Below are 18,813 nucleotides of genomic sequence, written 5' to 3'. Positions count from 1 at the left end.
GTCATTCAAAAGTGCAACTAATGCTGTTTCAATCCCATGAAATCTGACTGGAAAAGGCCCAGCTAATTCACTTCATCCAAGGTCCTCTGAAACTGTTGCATGACCACTTTCTCAATAACCTTCCCTAAGAGAAGAAGGTTGGAGACTGGAGGAAAACTGTTCAAAATGGTTGGGTCTATCAATGGCTTCTTGAGGAGAGGGGAAACCACTGCCTCCTTAAGACCTCCACCAACACCAAGACTCAACGACACATCACCTCCCGGAAGGCCTTTGCCAACCAGGTGGTACATGGATCCAATAAAAGGTGGCCAAGCTCACAGTCATGAGGACCCTGTCCACTTCCTCAGGCCCAACAGCTTCAAATTCCTCCCAGATAACATGGCAGGACTGTGCCCCAGGCACCTCCACAAGCACCAAGGCTGGCATCCAACTGGGAGCAAATCCAATTGATTTTGTCCAAAAGATGCTCTGCAAATTCCTCCATGCAGCCTTGTAGGTGAATCCCAGAGTCTCCTCTACCCAAGAGGGCTCCAGCAATCCTAAACAAGGCTCCCAGTTGGCTATATTATTACCGTATTTTTCCGACTATAAGACGATACTTTTTTCTAAAATCCTTATGCTCAAAATTGAAGGGCGTCTTATTCAAGGAAGTCAGCCGAAAAGAGAACTGCGCGATGGCAAAACTGCCCATACCTTGTCTCTGCGAACGGGCTTCCTCCTATTGCTAGCCTCTAACCACGAGTGAAACTGCCCATACTTTGTCTCTGCGAATGGGCTTCCTCCAATCACGAGCCTTATGTAACTGATGTCAGCTGATGCTGAACAAACCAATTGGAACGCATCCCATTGGAGGTGGAGAGCCCATAAAGATGTCAGAAAATAAAAATATAAATAAGAGAATGTCTTACTGTGCAAAATTTAAACTGAATGTAATCAGTTTTACAAAACAGCATGGAAACAGAGCTGCAGAGAGACAGTTTGGACCTCCTCCCACTGAGTGTATCAGGTAAATGTTACCTAATTACTAAATAAAAATGTGCTCTGCTTTATCTTTAAAATATTGATTTCTTAATTTTGGGTTGGAAAAATGGGGGAGCGTCTTGTACATGGGGGCGTCTTATAGTCGGAAAAATACGGTAAATTTAATGCTTTAACTTTGGATGTATATATTTAACTTTGTATGCAGCTGTATGTGTCTTTCTGTTTGTGTGCATGTATGTACATAGCCTCCCATGCATCTCCATACTATACTCCGGCCTGAACCTAGACTGAAAAGGGTCGAGATAATCTACTTCATCCAGGGTCCTCTGTGTCAGATTCAGCCTAGCGCACCAGCGCAGGGCCGCTGGTCAATTTCAGCGCCTCAGGCAAAAGGCAATCAGGGCAAGTAAACAATGCAACCACACGTTAACTATGGGCAGAGGGCGGGCCATTCAGAAGCAACAACACTGTAGCGCAGCCGGCTTCCCAGGTGCCCCAGGATACTCCGGAAGCACAGCAATCAGCAAGCAATTCAACCCCAGATTAAAACAACCACCACAAGAAAAGCCCCAGGAACGCAAGGCCAGCAGAGACAAAAGAAGCAGATCAGAACACAATAGAAACCGGCTGAATCTGCCATCAAGGAGAGGGGAAGGAAGATCACCACGAACCGATGGGCAGCCCAGGGCAAGGGCAAGGGGCGGAACTGAGAGGTACCGCGGGTCAAGGGGAGAACCCTACAAAAAGATGGTAAGAAACCACGCCAAGCCAATCCTGGCTTGGTCTGTAACCATTACGCATTACACCTGAGTAAACTAACTTTCGTCCAAGCCTGTGTCTCACGAGGTTTTTGTTCAGCACCGAATGCAGCAATCCTTACACTCTGTAGCTGAAAGCCAACCATCCTCTCAACAATCTTCCCCAGGAAGGGAGGGTTGAAGACCATTGCCTCTCAACGTTACTTCCGCAGCATTCAAAGGAACAGGCAGATACAAGGTAATATGTAGGTGAGGATGATTTTGTATACGGGTGGCAAAAGTAAGCAGAGAGTTGACTGGAGAATGTGGGCATCGATCCCACCACCTCTTGCATGCAAAGCAAGCGCTCTACCACATGAGCTAATTCCCCAGCTGCTGGCCACCTTGACCCACCAAGGTGGATGGAAGTTCTCGAACACAGTCAGGTCCAAGGACAAGGTACTGAGAAACTGGTGCACCACTGCCTCCATCAAGGCTGGCAGAATTACCCCCTCCCTCAAAGAGGCATTAACCACCACTTGGATCCAACCACATGCCACCTCCCAGGCCTTATGCAGCCCAGAGGGGCATGAGTCCAGAACACAATTGGCCAAGCTCACAGCTGTGTGCACCACTTCTTCTGGATTGACCAGCTCAAACCCTTCCCAGATAACTGAGCTCAGATGTGTCTTGGTCACTTCCAGCGGACCTGAGCAGCTGGTACCTAATTTCATCTCCTCAGTTCCTGAATCATCTCCTGAATTCTTGCAGTTTGGTGGGTCAAGGCTGCCAGGCAGCTGGGGAATTAGCTCATATGGTAGAGCGCTTGCTTTGCATGCAAGAGGTGGTGGGATCGATGCCCACATTCTCCAGTCAAACTTTGATTTATTTTGCCATGTTATTAGACCATTTTCATCTTCTCAGTGGCTGAATCTCATCCTGAATTCTTGCAGTACGGTAGACCAAGGTTGCCAGGCAGTTGGGGAATTAGCTCAAATGGTAGAGCGCTCGCTTAGCATGCGAGAGGGAGCAGGATCGATGCCTGCATTCTCCAGTCTATCTCTATTCAGTTTTGGCTTGCCTACAGAAAATCCTGTTCCAGGCAAATCTGGCATAATCTCCTAGATTTCCACACTGTTGCAAAGCAGTCGAGGCAGGCGGTTGGGAATTAGGGACAATGCCAAACTCTTACTTTGCTTGCAAGAGGTAGTGGGATCAATGTCCACCTTCTCCAGACATCCTTTTGCTTGATGTTACCATCCATACAGAAGACTCCCCACCTCCCCCCATCTCACTTGCTGCGTATCAGCTTCTCTGTGGCTCTTTCTTGAGGAACGATGGAGCAGCACTGCTAGAACGCTCTGCAGTCAGCTCAAATGACAGAGCACTTGCTTTACGTACAAGAGGCAGCAGAATCAATGCCTACATTCTCTAGTCAAACTTTCACCTTATCTTGCCAAGTTATTCTCTATTTATTACCTCTTTAGTTTCTGCATCTTGTCCTGAGTCCTTGTAGCTTGGTGGGTCAAGGTGGCCAGCAGCTGGGGAATTAGCTCATGTGGTAGAGCGCTTGCTTTGCATGCAAGAGGTGGTGGGATCGATGCCCACATTCTCCAGTCAACTCTCTGCTTACTTTTGCCACCTGTATACAAAATCATCCTCACCTACATATTACCTTGTATCTGCCTGTTCCTTTGTATGCTGCGGAAGTAACGTTGAGAGGCAGCTGGGGAATCATTCAGCCTGTGAGAGGGCTATTAATTATTCTTTTCTATCAGAGGGCTATTAATGCCCATGGTCTTCACAACAACCCTCTGCCCTCTCTTTTTTTCTCTGCAAAGAGCCAACCCTCAGGTCTTCCTCAGCATGAAGTCACAGATCTCTATTTGTCTCTGGACATTCAGAAAAATGGTTGGCACTGGGCTCACTTTCCCCACGAGACACAGCAGGACTGGTGGCCATAGTCCTTCAGTGCATTTTATCCACCTGGTACATTTTGAACTGGAGTTGGGTGGCCAGTGGATTATAAAAAGATTAGGAGGCGGAGGAGGAGGAGGAGGAAAGAGACAGTCTCTGGTTAGCCAGTATAAGGCATTAAATTAAATTAAATTAAATTAAATTAAATTAAATTAAATTAAATTAAATTAAATTAAATTAAATTACGGTAGACCAAGGTTGCCAGGCAGTTGGGGAATTAGCTCAAATGGTAGAGCGCTCGCTTAGCATGCGAGAGGGAGCAGGATCGATGCCTGCATTCTCCAGTCCATCTCTATTCAGTTTTGGTTTGCCTACAGAAAATCCTGTTCCAGGCAAATTTGGCATAATCTCCTAGATTTCCACACTGTTGCAAAGCAGTCGAGGCAGGCAGTTGGGAATTAGGGACAATGCCAAACTCTTGCTTTGCTTGCAAGAGGTAGTGGGATCAATGTCCACCTTCTCCAGACATCCTTTTGCTTGATGTTACCATCTATACAGAAGACTCCCCACCTCCACCCATCTCACTTCCTTGAGGAATTGTGCAAGAGTGCTATCAGACAGCTGGGGAATTAGCTCAAGTGGTAGAGCGCTTGCTTAGCATGCAAGAGGTAGCAGGATTAATGCCTGCATTCTCCATCCAGCCTTTCTCCTTTATTTTGCCCCATCCATAGAAAATCCTTCCCACCCAACTTCTGCATCTCCTCCAAGGTTCTTTCCATGTGGTGCTCCTAAGTTGCTGAGGAGCTAACGCTATGCTGGGTGATTGTTTTTCCTGAGGAGATGGTGGGATCCTTTTTCTGTAAGATCTTTAGCTATTAATGAGTGTGTTTGGAGAGGAGAGACACAGATCAAGGGAGAGGAGGGGAAAAAACTGGTGTGATTAATGCTTGCTGTGTGGGCAGGATCCATAAGATGCCTAACATCTCCTCATCTCCTAGGACTCCCAGGGTGGAGTGCTTAGCAGACACAGCAAAACCTGGGCTCCTTTTCATTTGGACTAACAGAGTCCATAAGCCAGACCTCTGCGTCCTACATCCTGAAGCCAGAGAGATGGAGGAGGGTTCTGCACATGATGGAAAGCAGACTCCTCTGCCTCAGGGAGCGTATCAGGGATTGCAATTCACAAGGAAGGGATGGAAAAGTAAGCAGGGAGTAAAGGATCTAACTAGCAATTGCAACATTCTCTTTTAGCCCTTGTAAAACAGCTACTTCTTTGTTTCCCGTCTCAAAATCCACCTGTAGAGGTTTTCTCTACCAATTCAGACCCTGAGATCATTCTGCAGTCCCTTGCATGCACCCCCGGTTAATGAAGAGGGAGTGAGTCACAAGTGGGAGGGCCTATTTGGGGCAGCACCAGCCCATAGCGTGCTCCCTAGAGAGGCCGTCCTTATGCCCTTTTGTGCCAGATGAAAAGCTTTTTATTCTCCTAGGAATGTTAAAGACCTGGATTTTTAAAAAGGGCTTCTCTACATTTCCACTGTTTAGTATTGCAGCTGATTTGACCTCTGCTGTGCTTCTTTCACAGCTACTTTTATTCCAATGTTATCGTATTGTGTTCTTATTTTTCATTTTAATTTTTTAATAAATCCTGCACAACTCCAGAGAACCCTAGGCAGCAAAAAAGAGAAATCTTTACATTGTGCAATCTTTTTTCGGAGACTGTATTAGCTAGGGTTTACTTGAGAAGCTATTTTTAGGAAACCGTTTGTCCTGCTGTCCCCTCTCTATGTTGTGGGACTTCTTTCTTTCTCATTCCATAAAGGCTCCTGGAATCCTCTTTGTCTAAACCAAGAAAGTAACAAGAGTGAAATCTGTGTCTGCCTTAGAGCAGAGATGATGGAACAGCGTCAGTGCGTGGAAGATTCCCACCCCTGTTGTAATAGGAGGGAGCTCCAGAAGCAGATCCTCCCCTTTTCCTGTGGAAGCAGTGAGAGAGAGAGAACAGCCCCATCCAGCAGCCTCTCAAGCCCCCTTCACAGGACCACTGCTACAGAAATGCAGATAAAATACATTCTCAATCCTGGCTTAGTAACAGTACTTGGGTAAAAATGCCTTGAACTATAGCTGATTGCCAGCAGAATACGAGTCAGTAGTGGGATGTGGTTGCAAGAATGGCACATGACATTTTAAGCAGCATCACTGGAAGATTTAGACGACAGTGAGGATGACCAGGGAGCAGAAACCAAGTCCTATGAAGAAAGATGGAAGGACCTGGGAATCTTGAGAAGAGAAACAGGAGGAATAATATAACACTGAACTTCAAACATTTGAAGATGTGTCTCAGAGAAGGTCAAATTCTGTTTGGAGTGAATGTCAGAAAAACTTCCTAAGGCAGTTTGAGAGTGGGACCCACTGACCCAGAGTGGGGCTGGGCTCCCCTTCTGATGTGTTCAAGTGGAGAATGGACATCCAAACATTGGTGATGCTTTCATTTGGATTCTTCTTCTGGGCAGGGCTTCCCTTCCTGCAGTACAACTGGAAGGGTAATGACTCATGTTTTCTTTCTTTGCAAAATCATAGGCAAATGCACCATGGACCCAAGGATTTTAGGGTGGATACCTGAGGCAGTGACATAAAGGAGACCATGTGCAGAGTTATTGATTTGTTTGCCAATCCCTGGGACCTGGTCTGGCTGCAGTATTTGCCCCTGTTTATTTCCAAAAGAAAAGATATGCACATACCTTTGCCCCACATCTTATTGACCCTAGAAGTTTGGCAAACACACACTAGAAACCCCATGAACTGGATTTCTGAAACACCCCTGCTTTTATCTGTTAATATTGCTTCAGGACATTGCCACTTCAGAACTTAAAGCAGGATGAATGCTATTTTATTCCTCGGGTTCCCTGCTCTTCTCCTCTGTGGCACCGGTAAGTATTTGCAAGACTTTAGAGACAGAAAGGAGATTTGAGTCTCAAACTGGAAGATGTCGCAGTGAAAAGTGTTGTAGGAGCGTGTTCACTGAGGACCCAGGTTTGATAAGGCCTCCTCTATTATAATTTATTTGATATTTTCATATCACAACAGAATCAGGGAACGGGTGGAAGGATAGAAAGAGAAAGGGTTCAGTCAATAAAACAGCAGATTGGTGGGATTCAAAATGGTGCTGATATGCAGGAACCTGAAAAAGTCACCATGCAGAAATGGATGAAATCCACAGGCGTGCCTAGTTTCACAGAGAGAGAGAGATCTTCCTGGAAGACTCATCCATATTCAAGTGTTTCTCTAAAGTGCCTCTACACGTGACGGGGAGAGGATGACTTATGCAGTGCTCCTTTTCATCCACCTGATTTTTCTAGGTAGATTCAAAACATCTGAAGACTTACTGTTCAGCAGTCCTATTCAAGACATTCCCGCCCCTAGGACACCCCATTCCATACCCTGCATTTCCCATAGAATGAAGGAGCAAATCCTGATGAATGAAGGAGCACTTGCCCTGTGCAACACCCAGATTGCTCTGAAGATACTTGTTCCCGTTAAGTAGTTGGAAGCTTCCAGCTTTTGTTGATCCACTGCCCAGCCAAATCATTGTGACTGGAATTAATGAGGATTTGAGCTGTAAGAGTGTTTTAATTCTTGATGGTAGACCCTGAGGATTAAATGCAAAGATTGCAACTCCCTTTCTAATTTTTGTTGATTGCAGTGTAAGGCAGGGTACAACAGAAGGCTTAAGGTCTCCCCCATTTGCCACCTCCTTGCTTCCTAAAATTGATTTCTGCTCTAGAACCCTTTTAAAAACTTCATTAACTGTTTTTAAAAGGGCTCTAGAGCAGAAATCAATTGTTCTTATCATTATAATTACAAATAATCTTTGCAAAGGGGGAAACTGAATTTCACAAAGCAATCTGGTGGAGATTTAATCCTCCCTCCATGCACAGTGGTCTTAATTGCGATCGGTTTCCGGTCTGCTTACGGTGCTGTAAAAAAATCAGTAAAAAAGCGGTGCCTGATATATCTTATTCATTGTGTATTTTTTGCCTGAACAATTTGGGTTTTCCAATATGGCTTTGCACTTGTTCCTTCTTGACAATATGACAGTGGTCATCAGTTTTGGTTAGGGGTTGTATTTTGTACATGATTTCTAATTGAGGGTTTTAATTTAATTTAGGGACACAGAATTGTGTCGAAGTTTGCAACAAAAAAATGCTGCTTGTGCAAGCAAACCTTTCCTCTCTTCCTTTCTGTAGCAGATCTCTGTCCCCTTGAAAAACATTTCTATAGGATTGGAGGCTTCCACCAGACCAGGGTTTCTCACCCTTATCAACTTTAAGATATATGGACTTCAACTCCCAGAATTCCGGAATTCTGGGAGTTGAAGTCCACACTTCTTAAAGTTGCTGAGGTTGAGAAACACTGCACCAGACATTATTCTTATGGAGCACTGATGGGAACAGGAATGGTCTCAAATCAGGCAGAAAAATAGTTTAATCCCAAAATATAAATCTGCTTATGGAAATTTCCTTTACTTGCAGACAGTTCCTGCTTCTCATCCAAACTTGAGCAGAACCACTTCAAATGCTCCTCACTTTTGTTCACTGATTTCTTGTCCCTCTAAACATCTCCTCTTCTCTGTCAGCCCAAGGTATCATCTGTAAGGTCTGTGAATCTGGAAATGAAAAAGGTTGCTACCAGAAAGAAGAGACTTGTAAGACTTACTCTGGACAATGTTACACATATGCAAGTTATTTCGGTAAGATCCAGGGATAAAAAAACACGCAATATGGAAAAGGAAGCCAGCCAGATGTAGGGATGTGAATAGAGGTAAATGCAGGCAAGAATCTTTAGTAGTGTTTTTGATGTTTTGAGAATGATCCTTCTTAGCTTTTCATAGGCCAGTGTGTGGCTTTACAAATGGAGAATTTGAACACCATGCGATTCCACATATCATGGAGTAGTTTAATAAGCGACTCTGCCTCATCCTGTTCGGTGTTGCCTAAATTCATCTTATCCATCTTACAGCCTCGTGGTCACCTGTTCCATGTGGCACACCAGTCGTGCAATTAATTCCATCACCATCTGCGCACAACTGTCCATCTGTTACTAGGGATGCAATAGAGAACCAATTAGGACTGGGTAAATTGAAATCCAGATCTTCTCCCCACCCCATCCTAACGATGCTCAATGAATGACCTAGGAACTGTCCCATTGCCCAGTCTGAATGACCATCAAGGGTTATTGCGAGGCTAAAATATCAGTGAGGGATCATTTACACTACGTTGTTGTCATGTGATTTGGGGAAGACTGATCTAAATCTAGTCATTAAACACATTTTGAGCTTGTTGAAGACAGAGGTCAGAAGCTGTGCAGTCCTCATTTAAAGCAGAAGTCAGCAGTCTGATTCCTTCTCAATCAGCAGCCAATGTGGATAAGTGGCAAAGGATTATGAGAGCTGTCGTCCAAAAGATCTGGAGGTTTCTGACCCATTGGATAGAAAAGAGATGGGCATTATTGGTGTGGCACCCCAATGGGGGAGTGGGAAAAAATGTCAAAATTATACACACCAACGCAAATCCTAGAGAATTTCCAATGCTGACCCATTGAAGGCATTTTTAAAAACAGAATGAAATCTGAGAAGCAACATGTAGACGGTGAACTCCAGTGGTAAGAACTGCAGTGATCCTGGGGCTCTAAAATGGGAGTTTGGGAGCTGGTTGTTTATTTCGTGGTACAAAACAGACACTCTCACATTTTATACTTTGGCCTTTTTTTCCTTTTCAGACACTCTTCGGTTTAAATTAGAACCATGTTTGCAATGTACAGAACATAGCACTACTATTGTTAGATCCTGCTTTTATTTTGTACAACTCATGACAGTGTAAATAATGGTTCTGCTTCCTGTTTTCCCCACATCATTAACCCAGTGGAGCGGGATGGCCCGAGAAAGAGTAAAAATCACCCAGCTCGCTTAAGGGAGGACTAGAATTCACAATCTCCTGGTTTCTAGTCCACCACCTTCAAAGTGGCTCTCACATTGAGCTATATTTGAAACCACTTCATCAGATGTATATCCTCAGATGTGTGTGATGAGTACATTACTGTCTTGGTGGGACTACTGGGAAGGGAAGGGATTGCTAGTAAGCTTTCAGCACAAGTAGTACAGCTTGTGGCAATTATATTGAAGCTACAAGGGGATAAAAGGAATAGTGGTCACGGCAACTCCCATGGTAATGTAAACATTTGTTTTATTATTATCAGATGTATATCCTACCTTAGTTTTGTACAACTCAAGGTGGTATATGTAATGTTCCCACCTTCTACTTTATCCCACAACAACCCAATGGGTTGGGGTGACCTGAAAGATGGACTGACCCAAAGTCACACAGCCAGCCTTCATGTCCAAGGAAGGACTAGATTTCACGGTCTCCTGGTTTCAAATCCACCACCTTCACCACTACTCCAAACTGGCTTTACTGTATCTTCCTTTCTTCCCTGATCTCCTCCTGCCACATCAAAGAGGGCAGCCCTTCCCACAAAGAAAAGCAGCCAACAAACTTTTGTGTTTGTTCTAAAGCAGGTTCAGTGGAGGACTTGGAAACCTTTCAAGGTAATGTCCTCATCTGGCAACAGCTGCTCAGCCAAAGAGATAGCAGGGTTAATAATAATAAACATGGAGCCACGAGATGGCTTTATTATGTGTGAGTCTTTCAAACACTCTCCTCTGGTCTTATTTATATTTATGTTTAATTGTTTTTAATGATTATTTAAGATGTGTTTTTATTGTTTTGTTCTACTGTACATCTCCCAGAGTCACACTCATAAGATGGGCGGCTATATAAATTTGATAAATAAATAAAATAACTGATGTTCTCAGTGTAAGACTGGGATCATCCCCAGGTGTCACTTACAATGACCTGAAGATGCCTTATCAATTGTTTTCAAGAGATGTGTCCTCACAACGTCACTTCCATCTCATCTAGGGCCAGTTGCAAAGGCAGCCTGTAGTCATATTTAATTGTTTCACAGTTAGTGTTTTTTCTTCTTCTTCCAACACAAACCTTGTTGTACAATCTATGAAGACTTAGTGATGATGCTGGCAGTGATCTGCCAAGCTACAATTAGTCTGCTTAAAGCAGCACCCCCTTTCCCATCTAGTCACTGGGCATTACCCTTGGTAGTCATTTCCCCTTGGCTGTAAGAGAACCTGGAAGCCTGCCTTTCTACAGATCTATCTGCCTATGTAATGCTTAACCAGCACTTCGTAAAATTTCGTCCTTAAATAATTTTATTTTCAGTGCTGTAGCAAAGGTCTACCACCACATCCTTGCCTTGGCATTTGCTATCAAGGAGATCAATGAAAATCCTAACATCTTGCCTAACATGACACTTGGGTTTCACATCTAAGACAGCTGTTATGATGCAAGGATGACCTTGCATCATATACCCAGGTCTGTCCGATGCTGAACACATGCATAGTGGTCTTTCAAGAAACTGCTAGACCTATTTGTAGAGGAGGAGGAGGAGGAGGAGGTGGAGGAGGAGGAGGAGGAGGAGGAGGAGGAGGAGGAGGAGGAGGAGATTTAAACAGGGAAGGGAAGTGGGACCTAACAAGAATAAGTTTCATGTGACTGTACTAGCTTTATTATTTTCTATAGTGGGAATGTTGTCCTTTGGATTATTCCAACATCATTCTCCATATATCTAGGTATTCCCAGACATGGCCACCCACTGCCAGCACATCCAATCCCTTGGGTTGAGATTAAAGTTCAGGTTAAAAAGATTGTCTGTCTGTCTGTCTGTCTGTCTGTCTATCTATAATCTACCTATCTATCTATCATCTATCTATCATCTCTCTCTCTCTCTCTCTCTCTCTCTCTCTCTCTCTCTCTCTATCTATCTATCTATCATCTATCTCTATCTCTCTATACAGTATCTCTCTCTCTCTCTATCTTCTATCTATCTCTGGCTGGGAGGATGGTAGAGTAGAGAAGGGCGTGAGCTGGTGTGGAAGGGTGCTTGAATGCCCATTGATAGAGCTCCTGCTTACATTAGCCCAAGGTCATCCTATGCCCTACTAACCTGTCAGCTGTAAGTTTTCTTTTCTTTTATATTGATCTTCTGGGAAAATTGATCTGGGACATAACAAGAAATTTTTGTACAGTGCCAGCATCAAGAAGGCACTTGGTTCCTGCCATAGGAATCCTCCTGGGGGACTTTGTCAGGATGTAGCTCATGTCTCCATCATTATCTCTACTGTCAGTTAGATCACTCTACTCCATCACTTATATCAGGCTTACACACCAGTGGTTAGGACAATGGATCAGTCATTCTCACTGGCCCCCAGGAGCATGGCCAGTGCAGAGAGCTGTTGATCAGTTACATCAAGTAGACAGGAAGTTCCCTACTCCCCTGGCATATACTGTTTTTTCAAAGAGGTATACGTTTCACACATTTGTACCTTTCCCCTTGCAGATGGTAACCTCTACTTCATAAGGTATAGGTGCATCTATAGCAACTATGGAAGATGGCTTTGCAACAGAACAATGAAGTCAGAACCATACGTTCATATTTCAAGTTGTTGCACCACTGACAAATGTAATGGAAATATCCCACCTCTTCCTCAGAACTGGAATTAAACAACAGAGAAGGCTGTTAAGTGTTATGGATGACTTTCTATTAATTCTCTACAAACCTCTTTTTTCACCTGGGAAACCTGTCAAATCCTTCTAATATCCACAGCATTGTTCTCTGCTCCATATCTTGTTTCTCTTTTAATCTAGGAATTAAACTTTGGGATTCTTCCCAAATTTTATTGAACTCCAGTTCCAAACTGTCTGAGCAAGCACGGCCAATGAGGAGGGAAGTTGGGACTTGCAGTCCAACAACATCTGGAAGGCCACACACTGTTCATCCTTGATTTAATGCAACTTACTCCTGAAGAAATCTGCATGGGATTTCAGTCTCCATGTTGTATAATACACATTTAGAAGAAGTTTCATGATGGCTCATTGTATATAGTAATCTCCCTGCTTAGCTCACTTTGATGATTTGGCGCAATAAGAAGATCTTGTGAATGGAACAGACCTCTCTATGCTGTTTATGTTCTTCTTGTATCTTGCATGCTCAGAGTACATGTGCAAAATAAATTTGTTGTATATTTCAGTTACCTCTTTATCTTGTTGTCTGTTGTTCTGAATCCAATTAGAACAACATATCTGAGTACAAGACAATGCAACCTTAGGAACCATTCTAGAGAAGATTGTTGTTCTTGTAGTTCATCAAATCAAGCACACCTGGTACCTCTTCAAGCAAATCTGGAGAAAAAAAAATTGAGGTCTTAATGGGCCACTCCTCAGAGCTTGTGAGCTAAATTTTTCATGGTAGCTCAAAAAGTTATACATGATCTGGAACTGGAGGATACTGTATTACCATCAGCCCTTTACCATGGACAGATCACTTCCTATTAACCTTGGAGTGTTTGGTGTCAATTCCCTGCCACAGAGAGGAGGGACCTATTTGAATGGTCAACCCCAGGAGCTTGATGGACCTGACCAGGTTTCAGGGGGAACTTGGGGTTGGCCCTGAGGTTCCAATGCATGGTTCAACTAAAGCCTTATTTGCCTCTTGGAATGAGAGGGTGATGGTGGCCTTCAATTGGATCATGTCTGTGTGGAGTCTCTCTGTTCACGGATTCCAGTGATCTATGGATGATGAAGTGGCAGAAGTAACACCTAGAGGAAGACAAAGAGTGGGTAAGAGCCCTTCTGAAGATTACCTTAAAAACCTGGCTCTTCCCTCAGGCCTTGGGTTGAGAAACTGGTAGGTCCTTAGTAGGTTCTTTTGATTAAGATGATTAGTTTTTTCCAGACATATGGGGTTTCCCATTTATATTCTCTATATTTCATTATTGTTTTTAGTGTATGCTGCCCAGAGTCTTTATAGGCTGGCCTTATACATTAAATTAAATAAATAAAAGCTGTGAAATATAATTATTTATCCACTGTTATTGCATTTGCTGTTTGCTGGTCAGTGGCCCTGTTTGAGGCAACCTGGTTCTTCCTGGATTAAGGATGGGCCAGGGGACCATTTGCAAGGCCACCATGGGGATTACTATGGGCGTCTGACAGACAAAGTCACTCAGGTCTGCTCTCAACCGGATTCCAGCCATGCAAGTCCTATGGAGTTGACTTGAAGTATGGCCTTGTCCAGTTATCTGGAATGAATTTGAGCCTGTTAGATCTAAGGAAGTGGACATGGTCCTTGGGCCTGTGTAATGGGAAGAAGGAATAACCTTGAGGAACAGAAGAAAGAGCCACAACCAAGTCAACCATCAGATAAAAGAAATTGTGAGTCCAGGGCAGAAATGTAAGTTGAGAAAGCATCTCAGACAAGACCCTCCCTAATTCTCAGGAAGAAAAAGGAAAGGAGGGAGGAAGCACCTTCGGACTTGCAAGATTCTGTTACTATAGGCTTATACCAAAAGTAGCATTAGCTTGCGTGACTTTGGTCTTCAGGTTTACCTTGGAGGGCTGACAGACTGCTAGTGCAGCCACATATGTTTTTGTTTGTTTTGTTTTGTTTTTAATTTATTTATTTACTCATTTATTTGATTAATATAGCCAGCCATCTCACACATGTGACTTGGGGCAGCTTACAAAGATAAAAACACAGAAAACCCACCACTTATAACCACCTGGCACCCAAGGATAAACAATAACCCCATTCAACCCCCTTGCTAAAAACACACACATCAATAATAACAACGCTCATCCCCCTCTCCCCCTGGTCCCAAACGCCTGGGGAAACAGCCAGGTCTTCAATGTCCTGTGAAAGGCTAACAGGATTGGGGCCACCTGAACCTCTGGGGGGATGCTGTTTCCATAGGGTAGGTACTGCCACTGAGAAGGTGTCTCTCGGGATCCAACAAGATGACCTGTTTGACAGAAGGGACCTGGATCATGCCCTCTCTACTGTAACTGGTGGGGTGAGCAAAAACAACAGGAGAAAGGCAGTCCTGCAGTTAGTTGGGCCCTATGCCATGGAGGGGTTTACAGGTGATGACCAGCACCTTGAATTGCTCCCAGAAGCTTACTAGTGCAGCTGACAGAGCAGCAGCGTTACGTAGGCAAATGAGAAATGCCAAAAACTGCCTGTGCCACCTCTCTTCAAGCTGACATTGCTGGATCCAACAGAATTGGATAATTGTCATCCCGTCTCCAATCTTTCCTTTTTAGGGAAGGTTGTTGAGAAGAGAGTCAGTTTGCAGCTCCAGAGGACCCTGGAGGACGCAGATTATCTGGACCCCTTTCAGTCTGGATTCAGACCTGGATGTAGTACTGAGACAGTGTTGGTTACGCTTGTCCATCATCTATGCCAGGCTCAGAATGGGGGCAATGCTGTTAGTGGCCCTCAATACCATTAACCATGGTATCCTTCTAGACCAGCTCCAGGGGATGGGAGTGGGAGTGGGAGTGGGAGGCATAGTGTTACATGGTTTTCCTCCTTCCTCCAGGGTCATTTCTAGTTGATTTGGGGAGAGAAAGATCTGGTCCTAGACCCCTTGCTTTACAAGGATGCCTCAGTGTACTACTCCCCGCCCCCCTTTTGCTTAATTTTTACATGAAGCCATGGGGTGAGGTCATTCATTGGCCCAAAGTGAAGTATTATCAGTCTCTGCCCCAGACTCACCATGCCGTCAAGGTCCTTTCCCAGGGTCTGGAGGCTGTGGGGGCTTGGATGGTTTCTCTTTGGGGAGAAACAAGCTTTGACTGGATAGCTATGGATTTGGGACTCCATTAACCTGGAACTAGAGATTTTCCACTTTTTCTTGAGGAGGGGTTGCACTCCCCAACTCAGAACTGGTGCACAATTTGGGAGTTGGCCTGGACTTACAGCTCCTGCTTAAGGAGCAGGTGGCAGTTGGGGCCAGGAGAGCCTTTGCTCAACTTATCTCCCGCTCCAGTTTTGCCTGATCCTGGATTGGGAGACCTTGCTTGAGGTCCCTCACACCTTAGTCACATCCATTTTGGATTATTGCAATACTCTCTACATGGGGCTGTCCTTAAAGACCACCTGGAAACTGCAATTAATTCAGAATGCAGCAGCATGGGGAGTTGTGGGTACACCAGAGTATGCTTAGGTCACATCACAAGCTGTGCTGCCTCCCAATAGGCTTTTGGGTATGTTGAGTAGCTAGTTATCATCATCCACAAAACCCTGTATGGCATAAGACCAGGTTATTGTTAGGATTGCCGGTCTCTGGTTATCTCTGCTGCCCCTTATGTTCTCACAGGATGGGCATTCCCTTCTTTGAGGAATGTCATCCAATGCCCGCCTTTTGGAATGATTCCCCTCAACCCACCCTTGTTGCAATCGCTAGTTAGATCCTTTACTCCCTGCTTACTTTTCCATCCCTCCCTTGTGAATTGCAAGCCCTGAAATGCTCCCTGAGGCAAATGGGTCTGCTTTCCATGAAGTGCAGAACCCTCATCATCTCTCTGGCTCCAGGATGCAAGATGCAGAGGTCTGGCTTATGGACTCTGTTAGTCCAAATGAAAAGGAGCCCAGGTTTTGCTGTGTCTGCTAAGCACTCCACCCTGGGAGTCCTAGGAGATGAGGAGATGTTAAGCATCTTATGGATCCTGCCCACACAGCAAGCATTAATCACACCAGTTTTTTCCCCTCCTCTCCCTTGATCTGTGTCTCTCCTCTCCAAACACAACTACACTCATTAATAGCTAAAGATCTTACAGAAAAAGGATCCCACCATCTCTTCAGGAAAAACAATCACCCAGCATAGGATTAGCTCCCCAGCAACTTAGGACCACCACATGGAAAGAACCTTGGAGGAGATGCAGAAGTTGGGTGGGGAAGGATTTTCTATGGATGGGGCAAAATAAAGGAGAAAGGCTGGATGGAGAATGCAGGCATTGATCCTGCTACCTCTTGCATGCTAAGCAAGCGCTCTACCACTTGAGCTAATTCCCCAGCTGTCTGATAGCACTCTTGCACAATTCCTCAAGAAAGTGAGATGGGTGGAGGTGGGGAGTCTTCTGTATAGATGGTAACATCAAGCAAAAGGATGTCTGGAGAAGGTGGACATTGATCCCAATACTTCCTGCAAGCAAAGCAAGAGTTCGGCATTGTCCCTAATTCCCAACCGCCTGCCTCGACTGCTTTGCAACAGTGTGGAAATCTAGGAGATTATGCCAGATTTGCCTGGAACAGGATTTTCTGTAGGCAAACCAAAACTGAATAGAGATGGACTGGAGAATGCAGGCATCGATCCTGCTCCCTCTCGCATGCTAAGCGAGCACTCTACCATTTGAGCTAATTCCCCAACTGCCTGGCAACCTTGGTCTACCGTAATTTAATTTAATTTAATTTAATTTAATTTAATTTAATTTAATTTAATTTAATTTAATTTAATTTAATTTAATTTAATTTAATTTAATGCCTTATACTGGCTAACCAGAGACTGTCTCTTTCCTCCTCCTCCTCCTCCGCCTCCTAATCTTTTTATAATCCACTGGCCGTCCAACTCCAGTTCAAAATGTACCAGGTGGATAAAATGCACTGAAGGACTATGGCCACCAGTCCTGCTGTGTCTCGTGGGGAAAGTGAGCCCAGTGCCAACCATTTTTCTGAATGTCCAGAGACAAATAGAGGTCTGTGACTTCATGCAGAGGAAGACCTGAATAACGTTGGCTCTTTGCAGAGAAAAAAAGAGAGGGCAGAGGGTTGTTGTGAAGACCATGGGCATTAATAGCCCTCTGATAGAAAAGAATAATTAATAGCCCTCTCACAGGCTGAATGATTCCCCAGCTGCCTCTCAACGTTACTTCCGCAGCATACAAAGGAACAGGCAGATACAAGGTAATATGTAGGTGAGGATGATTTTGTATACGGGTGGCAAAAGTAAGCAGAGAGTTGACTGGAGAATGTGGGCATCGATCCCACCACCTCTTGCATGCAAAGCAAGCGCTCTACCACATGAGCTAATTCCCCAGCTGCTGGCCACCTTGACCCACCAAGCTGCAAGGACTCAGGACAAGATGCAGAAACTAAAGAGGTAATAAATAGAGAATAACTTGGCAAGATAAGGTGAAAGTTTGACTAGAGAATGCGGGCATCGATCCTGCTGCCTCTTATACGTAAAGCAAGTGCTCTGTCATTTGAGCTGACTGCAGAGCGTTCTAGCAGTGCTGCTCCATCGTTCCTCAAGAAAGAGCCACAGAGAAGCTGATACGCAGCAAGTGAGATGGGGGGAGGTGGGGAGTCTTCTGTATGGATGGTAACATCAAGCAAAAGGATGTCTGGAGAAGGTGGACATTGATCCCACTACCTCTTGCAAGCAAAGTAAGAGTTCGGCATTGTCCCTAATTCCCAACCACCTGCCTCGACTGCTTTGCAACAGTGTGGAAATCTAGGAGATTATGCCAAATTTGCCTGGAACAGGATTTTCTGTAGGGAAGCCAAAACTGAATAGAGATGGACTGGAGAATGCAGGCATCGATCCTGCTCCCTCTCGCATGCTAAGCGAGCGCTCTACCATTTGAGCTAATTCCCCAACTGCCTGGCAACCTTGGTCTACCGTACTGCAAGAATTCAGGATGAGATTCAGCCACTGAGAAGATGAAAATGGTCTAATAACATGGCAAAATAAATCAAAGTTTGACTGGAGAATGTGGGCATCGATCCCACCACCTCTTGCATGCAAAGCAGGTGCTCTACCATATGAGCTAATTCCCCAGCTGCCTGGCAGCCTTGACCCACCAAACTGCAAGAATTCAGGAGATGATTCAGGAACTGGGGAGATGAAATTAGGTACCAGCTGCTCAGGTCCGCTGGAAGTGACCAAGACACATCTGAGCTCAGTTATCTGGGAAGGGTTTGAGCTGGTCAATCCAGAGGAAGTGGACAAGGTCCTCACAGCTATGAGCTCGGCCACCTGCCTTCTGGACCCATGCCAGACAGCTGGGATGGTGGTTTGGATGCTGTGAGTGTACAGTTTCTGTCAACGAACTGGAGGGTGGGAGAGCCCATATCCTCTCAGGTTTCTGAGGTTGTAAACTTTTATGGCCCTTTGGGGAAAGGGATGAGCTGAGCCTAGCCTTGGGAAAGGTGGAGGGGGTGAGGTGGGGAGTATTTCTACATGGCTGCAGCTGCTTTTCCCAAGCAA

The 18,813-nt window shown here is 44.8% G+C and overlaps 1 protein-coding gene and 8 non-coding genes across 9 annotated transcripts; 5 read left to right on the top strand and 4 right to left on the bottom strand.

The window, feature by feature from the left end:
• Positions 1 to 2,036: 2,036 nt before the first annotated feature.
• Positions 2,037 to 2,109, bottom strand: TRNAA-UGC (transfer RNA alanine (anticodon UGC)). The gene has a single exon. It is a non-coding gene; the product is annotated as a tRNA-Ala (tRNA).
• A 408-nt stretch (positions 2,110 to 2,517) lies between these two features.
• TRNAA-UGC (transfer RNA alanine (anticodon UGC)) lies at positions 2,518 to 2,590 on the top strand. The gene has a single exon. It is a non-coding gene; the product is annotated as a tRNA-Ala (tRNA).
• Positions 2,591 to 2,699: 109 nt separating this feature from the next.
• On the top strand, positions 2,700 to 2,772 carry TRNAA-AGC (transfer RNA alanine (anticodon AGC)). Its single transcript has one exon. It is a non-coding gene; the product is annotated as a tRNA-Ala (tRNA).
• A 489-nt stretch (positions 2,773 to 3,261) lies between these two features.
• Positions 3,262 to 3,334, top strand: TRNAA-UGC (transfer RNA alanine (anticodon UGC)). The gene has a single exon. It is a non-coding gene; the product is annotated as a tRNA-Ala (tRNA).
• A 572-nt stretch (positions 3,335 to 3,906) lies between these two features.
• TRNAA-AGC (transfer RNA alanine (anticodon AGC)) lies at positions 3,907 to 3,979 on the top strand. The gene has a single exon. It is a non-coding gene; the product is annotated as a tRNA-Ala (tRNA).
• Positions 3,980 to 6,425: 2,446 nt separating this feature from the next.
• Positions 6,426 to 12,517, top strand: LOC148216802 (uncharacterized). Its single transcript, XM_088134661.1, has 3 exons — positions 6,426 to 6,565; positions 8,272 to 8,385; positions 12,105 to 12,517. The coding sequence occupies exons 1-3, from the start codon at positions 6,514 to 6,516 to the stop codon at positions 12,266 to 12,268; spliced, it is 330 nt and encodes a 109-aa protein (XP_087990787.1). The 5' UTR covers positions 6,426 to 6,513; the 3' UTR covers positions 12,269 to 12,517.
• A 4,029-nt stretch (positions 12,518 to 16,546) lies between these two features.
• TRNAA-AGC (transfer RNA alanine (anticodon AGC)) lies at positions 16,547 to 16,619 on the bottom strand. The gene has a single exon. It is a non-coding gene; the product is annotated as a tRNA-Ala (tRNA).
• Positions 16,620 to 17,566: 947 nt separating this feature from the next.
• On the bottom strand, positions 17,567 to 17,639 carry TRNAA-UGC (transfer RNA alanine (anticodon UGC)). The gene has a single exon. It is a non-coding gene; the product is annotated as a tRNA-Ala (tRNA).
• A 489-nt stretch (positions 17,640 to 18,128) lies between these two features.
• Positions 18,129 to 18,201, bottom strand: TRNAA-AGC (transfer RNA alanine (anticodon AGC)). Its single transcript has one exon. It is a non-coding gene; the product is annotated as a tRNA-Ala (tRNA).
• Positions 18,202 to 18,813: the final 612 nt, after the last annotated feature.

Source organism: Python bivittatus, unplaced genomic scaffold (assembly GCF_059951505.1).
Source record: "Python bivittatus isolate LINGU-HERP-01145 unplaced genomic scaffold, Pbiv_v1 ctg000080_np1212, whole genome shotgun sequence".
In the NCBI taxonomy this organism is placed as follows: Eukaryota; Metazoa; Chordata; class Lepidosauria; order Squamata; family Pythonidae; genus Python; species Python bivittatus.
This window is presented reverse-complemented; position numbering and strand designations above follow the sequence as displayed.